Here is a 16,742-nt window from a genome sequence, read left to right as displayed (position 1 = left end):
ATCTCTTCTTAACTCTTGAGTAACATCTTCATAAACTTTCAAACAATTCACAACACAAAGTTTCGAATTATCCCTAAAACTGGCATACGAAATGCAAGTAGTAAGTGATTTAGTTTGTTTAGAAATCCAAAAAGAAACTCCTGTAGGAGTAAATACTCTACCTGCGATATCCAGGGCTTTAACGTCAGATACCCTTCTACATGAAATCAGGCAAAGTAACATAGTTAATTTGGTAGACAACTGTTTTCTTGACAGACCTTCATTAGCCGGACAAGAGACCAGGAATTTCAAGATAATATTTACATCCCATAAAGCAGAATATTTGGGAAGAGGAGGACGTACCAACCGTATACCACATAGAAGCTTACATTTCAAAGGGTGTTCCCTCAATAGGCTTACCGTCAACTCGCGGATGCTTAGCTGAAATGGCAGAACGGAAGTTATTAATCATTCTGTGAGCAAGTCCTTCCGCCGCTAACTGGGACCAAAAATTTGCGATCATTTGCACTGGTGCCCCCAAGGGATCCACACTCCCCTGACTGCACCAATCCAACCATCGCTTCCATGCGGAGGCATATCTCTTATGTGTGCTAGGCGCCAAGGATTGAGAGAGGAAGAACCTAGTGTCTTCCGAAGCTTCAGACAATTGTTCGTAGAGCCCGAAAGCCTCCAAGCCACGAGCGACAACCTGCCCTCCAGAACAAGAGGTCAGTTGTCCCAGAGGATCCAACAAGAGATCCATCGAATTCAGAATTTGCACCAGAGCTGCACAACACAGGGACAATACTACTGGAAACCAAGATTGGGCTTTCCAGCATGGGGTTATCAGAATCAACTCTACCCTCTGTTGAAGGACCAGGGAGAGAACCACTGAAAAAGGAGGAAACGCGTAACTCAATTCCCCGTCCAGGATTGCAGGAAGGCGTCTGACCCTAGGGCCATTGTATCTGGTCTCCAACTGTAAAATCGTGGGAGATGAGAATTCAGGCGAGATGCAAACAGATCCACTGTGCAAGGACCCCAAAGACGATTCAGAAATTGAAAAACCCTGGGGTGCAATCTCCAGTTGCGGGCATCTCTGAGATACAGAGAATTCCAGTCCGCTACTACATTCACCCTGCGCGGAATGTACTCTGCTTTAATTGAGATTTGGTGAGCTAGGCAAAAATGGCAAAAATCTTTCACGATCTCTGCCAACATCTTGGATCGTGTCCCCCCTAATTTGTTGATGTATCTCACTGACGATATGTTGTCCATTTTTAGAAGGATACAACAATTCGACTTGAGAGGGGGTAGAGTCTTCACCGCAAACGAGCCTGCTAGGAGCTCTAGACAATTGATATGTAATTGGAGCTCTCACGGGGACCACCGACCCCTCGTCTCTATCCATGTCCACATCTGGCTCTCCAGACCCATCTGCTGGCATCCAACTCTATGACCACCTCCGGAACAGGCAAAAATTGCTCTGCCGTTCCAAGCATCCATGTGAGCTAACCACCACTGGAGTTCCGTCCTGGCTTCCTGAGATAAAACTCAGCTCTGAATAAGCAAGTCCCTTTTGAAGGTGTATAATCTTTGACCTCTGAAGAGCTCGATAATGTAGAGGGCCGGAAAAATGGCCTGAACGGACGAAGCTAGGGGGCCCACCAGACGGGCAAGAACCCTCAAGGAAATCGAAAGACCAGACAATGCTTTCCTCAACTCCTTCTTGATTGCCAATCTCCTGGTCAAAGGGAGTTTCAACTGAGATGAAATGGAATCTATTCTGAAACCTAGAAAGTCTATTGTCTGAGTAGGATCTAGTTGGGACTTTTCTGCATTTATAATAAAGCCCAAATCCTGAAGTAATTGAATCGTCCAAGATAGGTGGAGAAGAACAAGATTTCTCTCTTGTGCCATGATGAGAATGTCGTCTAGATACACTATGAGACGCACTCCTTTCTCTCTGAGCAATTGCATGACTGGTCGCATGAGTTTGGTGAAGCACCAGGGTGCGGAAGAAAGCCCGAAGAGAAGAGCTGCGAACTTGTAACAAATGTTTTGCCAGAAAAATTGAAGGAAGAGACGATGAGCCGCGAAAATTAGGAATGGTCAGGTAGGAATCCTTGAGTTCTAAATGGACCATCTAATGGCCCTCTAGTAAGAGATCTCGGAGCAAATTAATGCCTTCCATTTTGAAATGACATTACACGATCCAAGCATTGAATTGCCAAAGATTGAGCACCAGCCGAGATCCCCCTCCTTTCTTTGGCACCAGGAAGATAGTACTGATAAACCCTCTGGGATGAGGGGGAAGAATGAACAATGGCTCCTTTTAGAAGCAAAGCTTCTATCTCCTGATCTATGAAACTGCTCTCTAGTTGGGAAAAACTGAGAGGAAGAGGAGGGAATTCTTGTTCAGGAGTTGAGTAGAACTCCAGGTGATAACCTGTCACAGTCTGCAAAACCCATGCATTCTGAGTGATTAAGGCCCAATTGTGTACAAACAAACTGACTCTGCCCCCCAACAAAACTTCCTAGAAAGAAAGAAGCTTTACCTGCTTGAGAGGAAACTTGGTTATATTGTCCTCTTCTGTGAGGTCCTCTCTGATTGCGTCCTCTATAGCCTCTGCCTCTTGAGGGGTAGAAGTTGGCGTTGTCTTGGAAGTTGGAATTACCTCTGCCTCGGTAATATGGATGTTAGGTCTGGGAAAGATCACCACATACTTGGCAAGATCTTTAACAAATCGGTCGCCAAAAAGAAGTCCATTGGCCGCAGGGCCCGTGCCAGTAGGCACTAATTCAGCTAGCTTGGGATCAATACGTAGCAGGAGAGACTTCCTGCGTTCCGTGGAGATGGAACAATTAGCATTGCCTAAAAGGCAAATGGCCCTTTGGGCCCACTTCAGCAAAACGTCTGGGTCAATGGCTTCCTGTGGTTCTTTGGCCTGAACCGGGATCTTCTTGAGGGGACCCGAAACATCCAGCAATTTATCTTGACATCCCCTCCAAGCTCTGTCAATACCTTTTTTAGGATTCTTGGTATACTTTTTTTTAAAAGTAACCATATGGGGATCTAGTTCGGGGGTATCTGCAACCTTACCGGCTAGGGCAGGACGAGGGCATTCAGAATGCAATGTACTGCGAATGTCTTTTTCAAAGCTCTTCCGGAGTCGAGATTCGACATACGTAGCCACTTCTTGACAAGGGGTCCATTCGGCTGATCTGGGATGTATCAGAGCTTCTGGATCAAAAAGAAGATTCTTACTAGCCTGAGAGCTCAAAGGATCATCCACAAGACGTGTTTTGCGTTTGCGTTTACCTTGTGTTTTATCAGGGGATTATTTATCCTCAGAATCAAAAGAATTGGAGTCGTCAGAGGAGTTCTGATTAGTCTGGGAGGACTGAGCATCTTTGTGGCTTCCCAAAGATTCATATTCATGATCATTTAAGATCGCATTCATGGACTGATCCAAAGGGTCATACGAAAATGACTGGCCAGGCTCATTTATACTGACCTCTGTGGGGTTGGGGTTCCCTGACCCTGCGCTAAAACGCCTGATCACATAATTAAAAAAGGGCGCAAGGCTTTCACCAGAGCCTTGTTTACAGAATCCTGCATGTGGAAGTCCAGGGCTTCCACCAGGTGCTCTTCCATATGTTGATCAAATTGACCAGCTTCATAAACCCCAAACTGCTCATCTTCTTGGTATTTTGTCATAATTACTTTGTAATGTGAATTCTTTTTAGAGGTCCCAAAGCCCAAAATATTTAGGAAGGGGAGAAAAACACCCAGGTGCAGTGAAAAAATGGGAAGAATTTCTCTCAGCCAGTTATTTTTTTATAATATTAGGCAACTCACAAGAGGAGTGGCACCAAAAAACCCCTAGAGCAGAGCTCTAATGTTTATTGCAGCCCCTCTGGGCGTAAAACGGGAGGCGCGCGAGCTCCAATCCTGCTGAGCTCTGTGTTCCCGACGCGTTCGCATTGAACTTAAAGATAAGTTAATGCGCATGCGTGAGAAGGGAAACAGAGAGAGGACTGCGCTGCCATATGCGCAGCCTCCCCAGCACTCCTCACCGGCAAATTTTATTGAATCGGCAAAAAGCCGAGAAAACTGAGAAAGATTTGCCCAGAGTGTTGCGAACGTGCGCGACCTCAACCGGAGCAAAGGCGTCTGAAGGCAAAGGTGCCGAGCCACAGAGGAAGCTGAAAAGAGCACAATGCAAATCACTATAAATATAAAGAACTTATCTCTGTGTTGAGCAGCAAAGAAAGAGGAAGGACTAAGGTGTTAAGGACATCTATAGCAGATGGTGGTCCCTGATTGGGGGTCATAACAAGGCTGTTTAATATTGGGAAATGTAGTTCTGTTTTTCTATTGGCTGCTGTGTGTTGACCGTAAAGAGTGAGATAGCATAATCCGAAGCCTCCGGTCCTGACATAGAATTCTGTCAGCCTCAAACCTCTTGAGAGATGCCGATTCTGAAAATGTTGTCAACCGCAAACAACTGCCAAGAGGAACATACAGCAGTACAACGGTAAGACCAGACATCCTAATTTAAGCACAATTTCAATAGTAGATGCCCTAGCATGGTACCAGCAACAGGTTCATGTGCTGTAAAATGCTGTACTGAGCAATTCCAGTAAAAACACAAATCCACAAGCAAATCCAAGGTAGTGATTATTTCTCAAAAGTTAATCCATTTAATTTTCCTCCATGGGTTCCCTGGTGTTCCAACCAGCTTGCTTGTTGCCAAATTATAATGTTGATGTCCACACGTATGAGTATAAAGCAAGATACTTTATTCCATGTTGAAAACGCCGAATGCATTGAGCAGTAAATGCTGTGACCTGCCTGGATCCTTCCTTCAAGCATCTCTCCCCCCCCAAAGTTCCACAATCCACAGGGATATAGAACATCAAGAGGAGTGCACTCCAAGGAATGTAACATTTAGGTAATGTACAAAGGAAAACAATACAATACAAAATAAATTAACAAGAACTATTACCTTTGCAGACCATAACACAAACCCTTGACTGGCTGACCACATTTTTTTTTCTACATCTTAATTCCATATCAGATTTATTTGTAGAAACTGAGGAGTTTGCAAGCTATACCTTGCATCCATGTCCCAATAAACCAGTTGTGAGGTTCATTAATAACTTTAAAACAACATTTTTATTTATTTGAACTGTGTTCATGGCCCTGCTAAAACAAAACACTGGTGCTACTCCTGCGCCTTGAATCTATGGCTCAACTAATATTCACTTCTTTGCTGATCCTCATTATCCTTCTCAGCTCTGCAAATGAGCTTAGCCAATTCATTGTAAATATTAATATTTAATGTGCACTATTCTCACAGTTTACTTTGGAGGTGGAAAAATACCACAATACAGGCAACACCTGTGGAGAAAGTCAAGCCCATTTTCTACAGTCATGCTAAAGGTACATTATGAGGCTGGATGTGGCTTTTTTGGTAGGGCTGGTTTTGTGTCCCATTCTAACTCCGCTTTGGCCTCCGTTAACTTATCTTGCGTCTTCCGAAAAAGTCAATATGTGATACTGCCAGCAAACAGTTGGATACAAATCAAGAGATTTGATTCTTTCTGCTAAGCTCATTTCACTTCATCTTAGATTTTGTTAGGGCCATGTGCTTGTGAGAGACCAGACCCTAGTTGCTATTGCACAAGAGCTAAAGGCCACCCCTTAGCAGATTTGCACAGCATCACCCTCATCCAGTAACATCTTCGGCTTGCATCCCAAGATTTGTTTACAGAATATTAATAATGGCCTTTAATTGTCGACCATGCATTCTAATGGAACCACACCATAGGTGTGTCAATAGGTGGATTCACACACATAATCCACAATAAAATGCGTGGATTCTGGTGAGGAGGACATTCTGATTGAACTAAGTGTGACTTGATTCAAACGCGAATGACACTTTATTCAAGCAAACACTGAAGGATCTCACCCCAAAAAAACAGTAGTAAAAGGGCATTGATAAGAGAATTGTGTATTTTTGTTTTATCACAAAAGCTCTACCAGACAGCTGAAACAGTCTTTTGAGTGGCCTACAACATTTACATGAAATTGCGCTCAGACAAGGTAATTCTACAAGCATAATTGCACACCATTTAGAATTACACATGTGGAAAACCCATTGCGTTAGCCTAATAAAAAATCACTAATGCTTTTCAGGACAATGTCTCAGAACCTACTACTGTCACATTTCCAAGGGTGCTTATGTGAACCTATGCTAAACTGAGAGATTTCACAGGAATCAGGTGCTCTAAATTGTACCCTTTCCTGCTAATATTGTGTGCACTTCAATATTCGCGTGATTAAGGTAATGCCATTTTAGATCACATTCTGAAGGGAACATATGGACAATGTTCCCTCCTGTCTCAGCAGAGAAGCTTTAGAGGATTGTTTTGTTGGTAGAAAGTGAAGATAAACATTTACACCTGAAACAAGTAATCATTAAGTTTCTGACAAAAGTATGGTATTTGGACTGATTATTAATCCTCCATCATCTTTTTTTTAACTTATATGTATCATTTTTGGTTTACAGAATCAAAAATGCACCCTGAACAAGTGGAACCCAGAACAGCAGAGGAACCAAAAGAGGATGTCTCACTGAATAGTCAGGCAAAAATCCCGTTGGAGATGGGAGGAAATGGAAGCTCCCTAACATTAAAAGGAAAAGCTCCTGATGAAATGGGTACAAACCATATACAGAATATAAGAACTTTTTGTATACCTATAACCTTGTTTTTATTTGTTATTTGTATTTTAAAATATCAAATGTATTTCAAATGGCTAAAATGACAGCGCATTAAGTCGGAATCCTTCACCTAGAAATGGTGAACGGTTTAATTGATCGAACATTGACTTCTGTCTCTTGCCTTAGTTACTTGAATGTGGCCTGTATTTGGATACCAAAACGTAAACTGACTTACTGCAGAATATTTAAATCATATCCACAAATTTAGAAATGTTAACAGTATAGAATAAGGTTTAGATTTTCTTTTAAGTGTGATGTGGTTTGCGCCTGTTCCACTAAAGTAAAATTATAATGAACTGGCAGCACACAAAAATATTTACTTTTGTAAACTGTCAAAAGTAAATTTCATAGAAGTAAATGTATTCTATGAAGGGCATCCCAGCAGCTCCAAGTAAAATACTGTAGTGTGCTGACAGTTCATTCTAATTCAAGCTTGTGCAAGTGGCTTGCCGGTACTTGATTAGAAACTCGAGGTAACCGGGTGCTCGATTGGCTATAGCACTCATGCTGTGGTTGACTAATAAAGCATTCACAAAAAGGCGATGAGGGCTACATGCAGATGTGTGATAGCACTTGAGCCACTGCTACCACTGTAAAGGATTTCTAGTAAAAGCCTGTCTGCAGAAGTAGGTTAACACCTGCAAACTTCTAATTCACATACTTTTTGCAGGTACTTGCAGACAGTTTCCAACAGTGGACTTTCATGCTAATATACTCGAATTATGGGCAGGAATAAGTGATTTGCTAGAGTGGACATGTACAAAAAGGGCATTCACATATTTTACCCTGTGAAAAAATCTGAACGCACCTAGCCTTAATCCTATGACTAGGAGTTGGTTCTGTCATTAGGGCTCACAGGTAGTAATTTTTCTGTGCACCTGTGAATTGAGCCAATTAATTTTGCTACACAATCCTTTTGTTTGTTAAATTTTTAACACTTTTCTCCAACACGATTTCCTGAATCCAACCAGTGCTGTCTGAGAAATGAACATAGAAGTTTCATCACAAAGCATATACAATTAGAACAAATGCTCAAGTTACAAAGTCCAGGTTGCACTTCTATAAAGGCCAGTGATCAAAATAATAAAACAAAATGCAAATAAAGGCATATTCAGAAAATGAAATGAAAATTATTAAAGTACATACACAAAAAAAAAGAAAAAGCATCTGGAAAGCTAATTGAGTGATGTGCTAAAAGTAAAAAACATGTCTCCAATACTGAAATGTAATGATTGCACATGAAATTAGATTCATTGTTAGAATACTTGCATGTTTCATTGCTCTTGTCATTTTTTAGCAGAGTTGCGCCTTATCAAAATAGGCCTGCCTTTTTAGAGTACCTTTTGAGAGATTTATATTTTGTGTCCACGGATTTGGAGACACAAGTTGTTTTACATTTGGTCCTTAGATACATTCTGCAGCAAAAACTATTGCACACCAACACTGCATGCCAACTCAATGGTTAAACATTGAAGGGCTTGCCAAGAGACCTTCTTTCTACATACTTTCTAACATTTGAAAAACCCAAGGTAGGGAAATCTAGGCTAATTATCAAGACTCCCACAAAAGTATAATTTATTATTTAGAGAGTTGGAGATAGATGTGTGTAAGGACATGCCTTTTAAGGGGCCACCACGTTTATGGAGAGCTACCATTTTGAGCTTTACGGGAGCAACACAAAAATCACATAGAACAAGCAAAATACAGAATTTCAATGAAATCCATGGAGGGTGAGTTACTCATGAGTGATGGAAAAAAATGAATTGAGATGGGGGTAGTTGTGGTCTCTAAGAATTAAAAATAAGCCCCTGATAAAATAACATGGAATGGGATTGGAGCAATTATGTATATGTATGACTTTAATGCTCTGATGTTAAAGATGTCATATTACTAAAGCACATACATTTCAGACATAACAGATCACTACATAATCGTAATGCAGATATTTGCCGAGCCAAAGTTGCACTGTGTCACCATTAGCATCTAAAGGTATTGAGATGCATCCAGATTTTCCTGAATGAAGGTTGTGGAGTTCCTATAGTCTGTGATATCATAGGCTATTGTCTCAATTACAGGAATGTGGTCTACTTTTACATCTTTAACATTTACAGTTAATTAATTTACTGCAGAAGAATAAAACCCCTAGTTTCCTGTATTATAACACTCAAAGTTACAGTTTTAAACCATTGGCACCTTGGTTCACTTCTAAACAGAATGTTCACTAAAAACACTAAAAATCTGTACAATGGAATTGTGACTGGACTATGATTTGGATAAACATAAAGTTAATCAGAAAGCCCATTGCACCCACAACAATTTGGTCCGTTCAACAGATGCTCCGTACTAACCAAAAAGCATTTTAGAAGCAGGTAGTTCATCTAAGGAAGCTTTTAACATTCCCGAATCACCTGTGAATCCTGCTTGTTGCAATATGTTCACTCCTTCCTCACAGCCCTCTTGTGCCTCCATTTCAGCTTTCTTTCATGAACAAACATCTATTCTCTGTTGTAATTTTCCTCTCAGTACCATGCTCATTAATCCAGCCAATCTTTATCTTCTCTCTCCACTTGACTCCTTGTCCGCTCTGCTTTATGAGTTCCCTCCCCTTGACTATTACACTCACTAACTCTCATTTTTTATGGATTGTTATATGTACTTGAAAGTGCACTATCACCTGCAAGGGTATCTTGGCTCTAAACATTAAACCTGGTTCCCATTAAGTAATTGCCAAGCCAACGCGCTTCATGCATTGGCTGATCCAATATGTCCAATTCTTAGGCAGATTTCTAACACTTCTAAAGAAAACACAGTTGCAACTAGCTTGAGAAGAAAATGGATGGAAACAAGTTTGCAGTTCTATTCATTTAGGGAGGTGTATCACTTTCCCGACTGCACCCTTTTGGTATCTTCAGAGTACAGCATCTGATGTGAACTCGTAGCACCCTAATTGTCCTGGACCTCTGTGCAACTTTTGTTGGAGTTGTTCATAATGTTCCCCTCTATTGTCTTTTCACAACAGGCACCTTATGTTCTGCTCGCCATTACATTTCATCTAATATACCTCTTCTGTCTGAAGCCCATCCACTGTCCTTCCTTCTTTCCATTCTAAATGTAAATTGGTGTTCCCCGAGGCTCATCCCTCATTGCCATTTTGTTTAACATATATGTTTTACCATTGTCCTATTTTATCAAGTACTTTGGGTACTCTTCAATGTTGTAGGCTTACCACACCCAAATTCTAATTCATTTAGATGGAAAACCCTCTTAAGCCCAGATAAACTTCCATTACTGTCTTAAAGCAGCTGTGGATTAGATGAGTTCAATGAAACCTAATACTGACAATACAGTTTTGATAGTGAGTAAGCATCTCTCCTCATGCTCCAAAAGTTGATGACCCTCTGACTTATGCCCCTCTCCCATTCCAGCCCATGTGGAGAGGATCCTTGGCTTTCACATGGGCCAATTACAGTTCTTTGTTTACCAGATAAATAAAATCTCTTCTAATTGATTTTTATACATACACCTGCTGGGACAGGTAGCTCCTTTTTCAGGGGGCATATTATGGAAAGGGCACACTGTCCCTGTTTTTGCCATGGTACTTCTTTAACCACTTACTGAAGTAGTACACAATCATCTTTGTATCCTAGCAATATTCCCCTTCCCATGCAACAAAGTCCTTCCAGTTGTCTTTTTCCTGGGAAGTGATGCATTTTTTCATAAGACCATTTCTGTTAGCTAACGTGGGGCGGTCTATTTTGTGTAAAGAAGTTGCTTATGCATAATCTTAATAAATCTCTGGGGGACAGTGAGACTAATGATGCAGTAAACGAAATAAATATATTTACTGTACATTTGGAGCAAGCAGACCATCCTATAGTACATAAAAAATCCACCTGATCATTTATGCAATAAATCACCTTCTCATATGTTGCCATTGTATACATCTCTTGCATTCTGGACTCTCTAAGCTATTCTTAGCTGCAGTCTCACTTTTTGCACTATAAGCCTAAACAAATCAATGTGATCTGCATCCTTGAAGTGACTGCTTCTCTCTTAAAATCAGCTGAAAAAACTGGGCCAGGCGTCACTCATTTTTGTATCTGGCTACTAAGCAATATGAGGTTCTGACAGAAAGCTTTCATTCTACTGACCATCAGTTTAAAGTGTGGCTATTTTCCTACCAACCCAACTAATCTTTCTATGTTTTGCCTTGATTTTATTTATGCCGCTCCCAGTTTTGCCTCCTGATCCCAGCACTGGGATACCCTTATAGGTGTTTGCAAGTTTTACAAATATTCTAATATAGTATGACATGATATTGACATGTCAAGAGTACACCAGAAAGCTATCTTTGAACTTGTTTGCGAACATTCCAGCTCAAGGGAAGGAAATGTTACCACATCATAACAAACTGCCTTAGTTAAATGTGGTTTCTGATAGAGAGAAAGTGAATATATGTTTACAGCTGAAGTATATAATAATTTTTTAATATTTTTTATGTGTACATTTTATTCAAACATAACAACATGCACCGTTGGACAGTAAGAGCAATCACTTATCAAATCAGTACAGAGGAAGGTCTTACAGATATGGCTTGGGGGTCTGTCATTTAAACTGGGAGCTGCCTTCCCAGGGCGGCCACGTCCATCGTCCATCCGTTCAACGTACCAGTATTTGTACAAAGTGTATCTATTGTCTTAGTCTTGTGTATCTTACAGACCATGATGTGCCCACCAGCGACCCCATACCTTGATAAATTTCCTTGGGCAACCACAGGCTTGATAAGTTACCATCTCTGCCATCATGTAGAGGTCCATCCCTGACCACCATTCCATCAATGTAGGGGTCTCAGGGGCCCTGGTGTTTTGCCACGTTTCTCTTGGCCACCACCAGGCCCAGGTTACTGAAAGGGAGCTTAGGGCATGGCAAGTCTTTGTCATTGGGATGCCCAGCAACACATAACGGGGATCAGCCGGGACCTGCACTTCGAGCACCTCCCTGAATTGTCCCAGAATGCTGGACCACTATGTTTGAATATGAGGGCATGTCCACATAGTATGTATGAAAGTGCCCCTGTCTATTCCACATTGTACACAGGTAGGTGCTGAGGTCCTCCCATTTCTATGCTTTCTCTTCAGTTTGACCACCAAGAAGTCTACCTTCCACGGAGGCATAGTCCGGGAGGTCTGTTATGTCTAGGTTCTCTGCCAGCCAGGCATATACTAGCCGTGTGTATTGTTATTGTTGTGTATGTGAAAGGAGATATTCCTCCTGTAGGGTGGTGATGGTCTTAAGCGTCCTTTCTCTTATTAGGTCCCCAGATTAGAGATGCCTATCATGTCCCACGCCTTAAATCTACGTAGTTTTCCCAATTCTCTCAAGTATGTACCCTCCCACAACAGGGTTATAGTGTGAGCTTCACATGCCAACCTATCTTTCTCACTGATTTATTCCATGCCTCTACCAGCAGTTGTTTGGGCAGTAGAAGTGACTGTGCCCTCTTCCCGCCATAAGGAAATATAAGTGTGATTTGTGTGTGGATTGACTCCTCTCTTAGAGGTATGTACGATGGTCCCCGGGTGCATGTTCCCTGTTGTTGACCACAATAGGGTGCACTGCCCAGTAGCACACTCTAACATCAGGCAGTGCAATCTTCACATTATAAGGATTATGCTGAAGCCTCTGCAAGGATAATCTGGGATGCTTCCCACACCAGAGAAATGTACAGACTTCCCCATCTATCTTATTAAAAACATCCTCTGATACGTGCACATAGGTGTTCTGGAGGGAGTATAATTTCAGGAGCGCAATCATCTTGTACATTGCTACTCTACAAAATAATGTTAAGGGGAGTTTCCCCCATCATTCTATGTCATTGTGCAACTCAGCTAAGACCTTCAGGAGGTTTCATTCTTGGCACTTCTCATGGTCGAGTGTCACATAGATCCCCAGGTAAGTGAAACCCTTGACTATTCATAGGTTGTCTGGAGGATCTAGCTGTTCGTGGAAGCCTCCTACTTGATAAAGACTCAACTTAGCCCAATTAATTCTATAGTCTGAGTAGGTCCCTTATTCCTCGAACGTGGCTAAAGTCTGGGGCAGCGTCGTTCTCGGTTGGGTGACATAAAGGAGGATTTTGTCCACGTATAGTGATATCTTTTTTCTTCCCCAACTCCCTCCTGTATGTGGAAGCTCAAAATATCTGGATGTGAATGGATAACACAGGCTGGAGGTTCAATTATGAGGGCGAACAGCAATGGCGAAAGGGGGCACCCTTGCCGTGTACGTCTCGCAATGGGAAATCCCATTGACTGTCGCATGTTCGCACGGACTGCAGCTATCGGGTCCGTATACAAAAGTGCAATCCTCTCCCTAAACACGGGTTCAAATCTGTCTAGTGCTTTCATCATGAACGGCCAGCAGACCATATCAAATGCTTTTTGGGCGTCTCGGGTTAACAGTAGATGGGGTTCCTCCCACTCCTTTACGGCATCAATCCAGGCATGAAGCCCACGAAGACTAAACCTTGTGGATCCCATAGGCATAAAGTCCATCTGGTCTGGGTGAATTAGGGCCGGTATGACTTCCACTAAGCGTGTGGCGAGTATCTTTGCAAAGATCTTCATCTCAATATTCAGAAGTGAGCTAGAATGGTAGGAATTACATTCCTTGGGGGGACTTCTGGCCTTAGAAATAACCACCATTGTAGCCCTCTGCAAGTCCCATGGGAGTGTGCCATTCTTTCTGGCCTACTGAAACATTCAAAGAAGGTGGGGGCTGAGAATATCAGTGTTTTTCTTAAGGAGCACTACAGAAATAATATTCAGCCCAGGTGTCTTACCCAACTGCATTGCAGCAGTGATTGCTTTGACTTCCGACAGGTCTGTTTCTTTGTCAAGACTTTGTCATACTTCTGCTGACAAGCGTGGCAGGGATAGCCCTTCCAAGTAATTCTCAATTAAAGGAGTGTCTGTGGACGTGTGCATGTGATAAAGTTCCTTGTAATACTTCTCAAATTATTTAGTGATCTCAAGATCAGTACTGTGACTAGTCCCATTGCTCCCCTCAATGATATGCACCCAGCACGCTCCCATTCTGTGTTTCCCCAGCCATGCTAGAAGGCTGCCTGTTCTGTCCCCAGCCTCATATAAGTGATGTCACATCGCCAAGTCTTGGAATTTGGCCTCTTGGTGTGCTAGTGTACACACTCCCTTCTCAGCAGCATGATATCGCGTGGGATGTGTGGGTCTACTGTAGCCCCGGGGTCTCTTTCCAGGTCTAGCAATTGTTGTTCCATTGCTTCCATGTCTAGCCTCTCTCGCTTTCTTTTGTGTGCTATGATATTTTGGGCCCTGTCCTGGAGAATTGTCTTATATGCCTCCCAGATCATGAGTGATGAAGTCACTGAGACTTTATTTTCCTTAAAGTACAATTCGGTTTCAGCATTCACTGCCTGAGCTATCTCCTCGCCCTTTAACTCCCAGGCTTCAGCCTCCAGCATCCCTGTCTTTGTGGGGTCACGTCTTTCTTGGTCCCGATCGCAAGCCATAGAAGGGAGTGATCCAACAGCCCTCTCGCTAAGTATTTTGCCTCCTCTTCACTGCTACTTCATCTGCTGGATATAATCCAGTCTTGAGAAGACCCTCTGGGCCCCAGAGAAGTACGAGAACTGTTTGCCCCCAGGGTTGCGTCAACGCCATATATCAGTCAGACCTAGGGAGGCCACCATATCGGCTAGAGGAGTTGCCCATGTGGAAGATGCTGTATGTTGTGATTGGTTCTTTTCGGGATTAATGACATCATTGACGTCACCCCCCCCTTAAGTAAATAGGTGAGTTAGATTCCAGCAGGATCTCTGTTACCTTAGTGTATGTCTGTTCTTGAAGCCGAGATGGGGCGTAAACGTTCACTAATGTAATCTCTTGCCTACCCTATCATCCTTGGACGGCCATGAATGTACCGGCATGGTCTCTTCAAGTTCTAGTTGTCTGGAAAGGGGAGAGTGGTGTTTAAGTAAGATCGCTATTCCTCTGGCCCTGGTGGTGAATCCTGCATGTGCTATCACAGAGTATACACCTCGACCAATAAAGCTAGACTATGGGCATTTGAGATGGGTTTCCTGGAGGAAGACTTCATCCGGTTTATGTCTTTTAATATACGTCACACCGAGCCCCGCTTAATTTTATTGCCCAGGGTAGTGACATTCTAGGACAACACTGTGTATTTACTGTTCTCACCCATTAGCTATGTGTATCTGGAATCTGCATTTCTTGAATGACATTTCTCTGACTTGTGGATACCGTCATGACCTACCATTACATTGCAATGTTTATTGTGCAATCACTGTCTCCACCCCCTTAAACTCTGTGCAACCGCCAAACATTGTAGTTCCCAACACCCCTCACCCCACCTCCCACTGTCTTCTGCAGATTCCACCATCCCTAACCAAAGAACTGTTCCACAGAGAGGCTTGAGAGGTCTGTAATCTCACCCTACCCATTCTTAGTTACCACAATTTAAAGATTATACCAGCTTCTAGAACTCAAAACTCCAAAGGATAGCAGGTCAATGCTTGATGCAGTTAGTGTAAGTGCAGTGTCTATGAATCGAGTAGATGCCACTAAGGGGGTGGATGGTTGGGCCTTTATTCTAGTTTAGTGCCCCAAAGTCAATTGTTCCACGGCAGACGGAGCCAATCCCCCTCAAGCAAATTCATTGTCGACGGACAGTAACATTTCCGGGTTTTCAGCTTCCATTCGAGCTATAGCTGGTGCCAGAAGGTGCAGTGAGTCTGGGATCTCTGTCTCATCGGTTCTGGATGTGTCATTAGTCAGTAGATCATGTGGGCAAGGCGCTTTACTTATCTTCGTGGCTGTCATAGAGCCCTCTTCTGAGTCTGAGGATTGCATAAACGGTTGCGTGGTGGACTGGGATTTCTGATGGCAGTAAGGCCTACACCGTCTGGAAGAGTTATGGTCTTTATTTTGGGGTGACCGCCGTGTTGCAGGCTGGGCATTTCCCCGAAGGACTGATGGGGAGACCGCTTTCTCCTTGTGTCACTGTTGGTCAGCCGCAGTCCCTCCTCAAGCCACTGCCAGGCTTCTTCTTGAGTTTGGAAGAAGTGTCCCGAAGCAAATAATTATTAAGACTTTCACAAAGATATGGTAGTTTCAACTTGTATTCTGGATGTAATTAAGGGCACGCCTTTTAATGAGTTTTCACATTAATGGGGATGTACCATTTGCACTTTACAGAACCAAAAATGAATCTAGAACACGCAGAACCAAGAATGTCAGAGCAACCCATGGATGATGTATTACTGAACAGTGAAAGTGAAACTGTGATCAAGATGGTTGAAAATAGAGGCTCCCAAGCAGAGAAAGAACGGGCTTCTGATAAAATAGGTAAAGGAAATATATAGATTAGAACATTTCGTTTTATGTACGACCTTGACATGTTTCATTACTAACGTTTCTTTAATATATGAAATTTCTTTCAGATGGAACAGGCCAATATATCATGTAAATTCAGGCGTTATCGTTGTCGTCTAAAAATAATAAGTTACATCAGGCTTTTCCTGAAAAACATTTGTGAGGTTCCTTTTGACGAGGACACCAGAGAGTTAATTAGCTGCAAGTCGTTTTCAAGACACTATGAATTACAAAATATTATGTTTCATGCACATAGGAATAGCTAAATAGCTACTTTTTCACAGCCAATGTTCCCATCCTCTCAGGTCCAACTCCTGATATTTGCTCAAAATTCCATATGTGTCTGTTTACAATTCAACAGTGCTAGTCTTTTTTAAAACCTCCACATCTCAGCTGTTTGTTAACTGATTCAATTACCCAAGGACTGTTTATGGGTGAGTGGGTTGACCTTAGAAGAGAGGTGTTATTAAATTGGTTCTATAGAACTCCTACTGCAAAATGGAACTTGAGGGCAAAATTCATTACTCTGCTGTGACAAAAG

The 16,742-nt window shown here is 42.4% G+C and overlaps 1 protein-coding gene across 3 annotated transcripts in view; it reads left to right on the top strand.

The window, feature by feature from the left end:
- DNAAF1 (dynein axonemal assembly factor 1) overlaps positions 1–16,742 on the top strand; it is a 319,527-nt gene that overhangs the window by 16,434 nt on the left and 286,351 nt on the right. For all 3 annotated transcript variants that reach the window (XM_069216210.1, XM_069216209.1, XM_069216211.1), the window contains exons 2-3: positions 6,558–6,707; positions 16,025–16,174. In XM_069216210.1, the coding sequence (XP_069072311.1) occupies positions 6,566–6,707; positions 16,025–16,174 (292 nt within the window). In that variant the 5' untranslated portion in view covers positions 6,558–6,565. The remainder of the gene's footprint in view (positions 1–6,557; positions 6,708–16,024; positions 16,175–16,742) is intronic.

This window comes from Pleurodeles waltl, chromosome 12 (assembly GCF_031143425.1).
Source record: "Pleurodeles waltl isolate 20211129_DDA chromosome 12, aPleWal1.hap1.20221129, whole genome shotgun sequence".
Lineage (NCBI taxonomy): Eukaryota > Metazoa > Chordata > Amphibia > Caudata > Salamandridae > Pleurodeles > Pleurodeles waltl.
The sequence above is the reverse complement of the archived record's forward strand: the minus strand, read 5'-3'. Positions and strand labels throughout refer to the sequence as shown.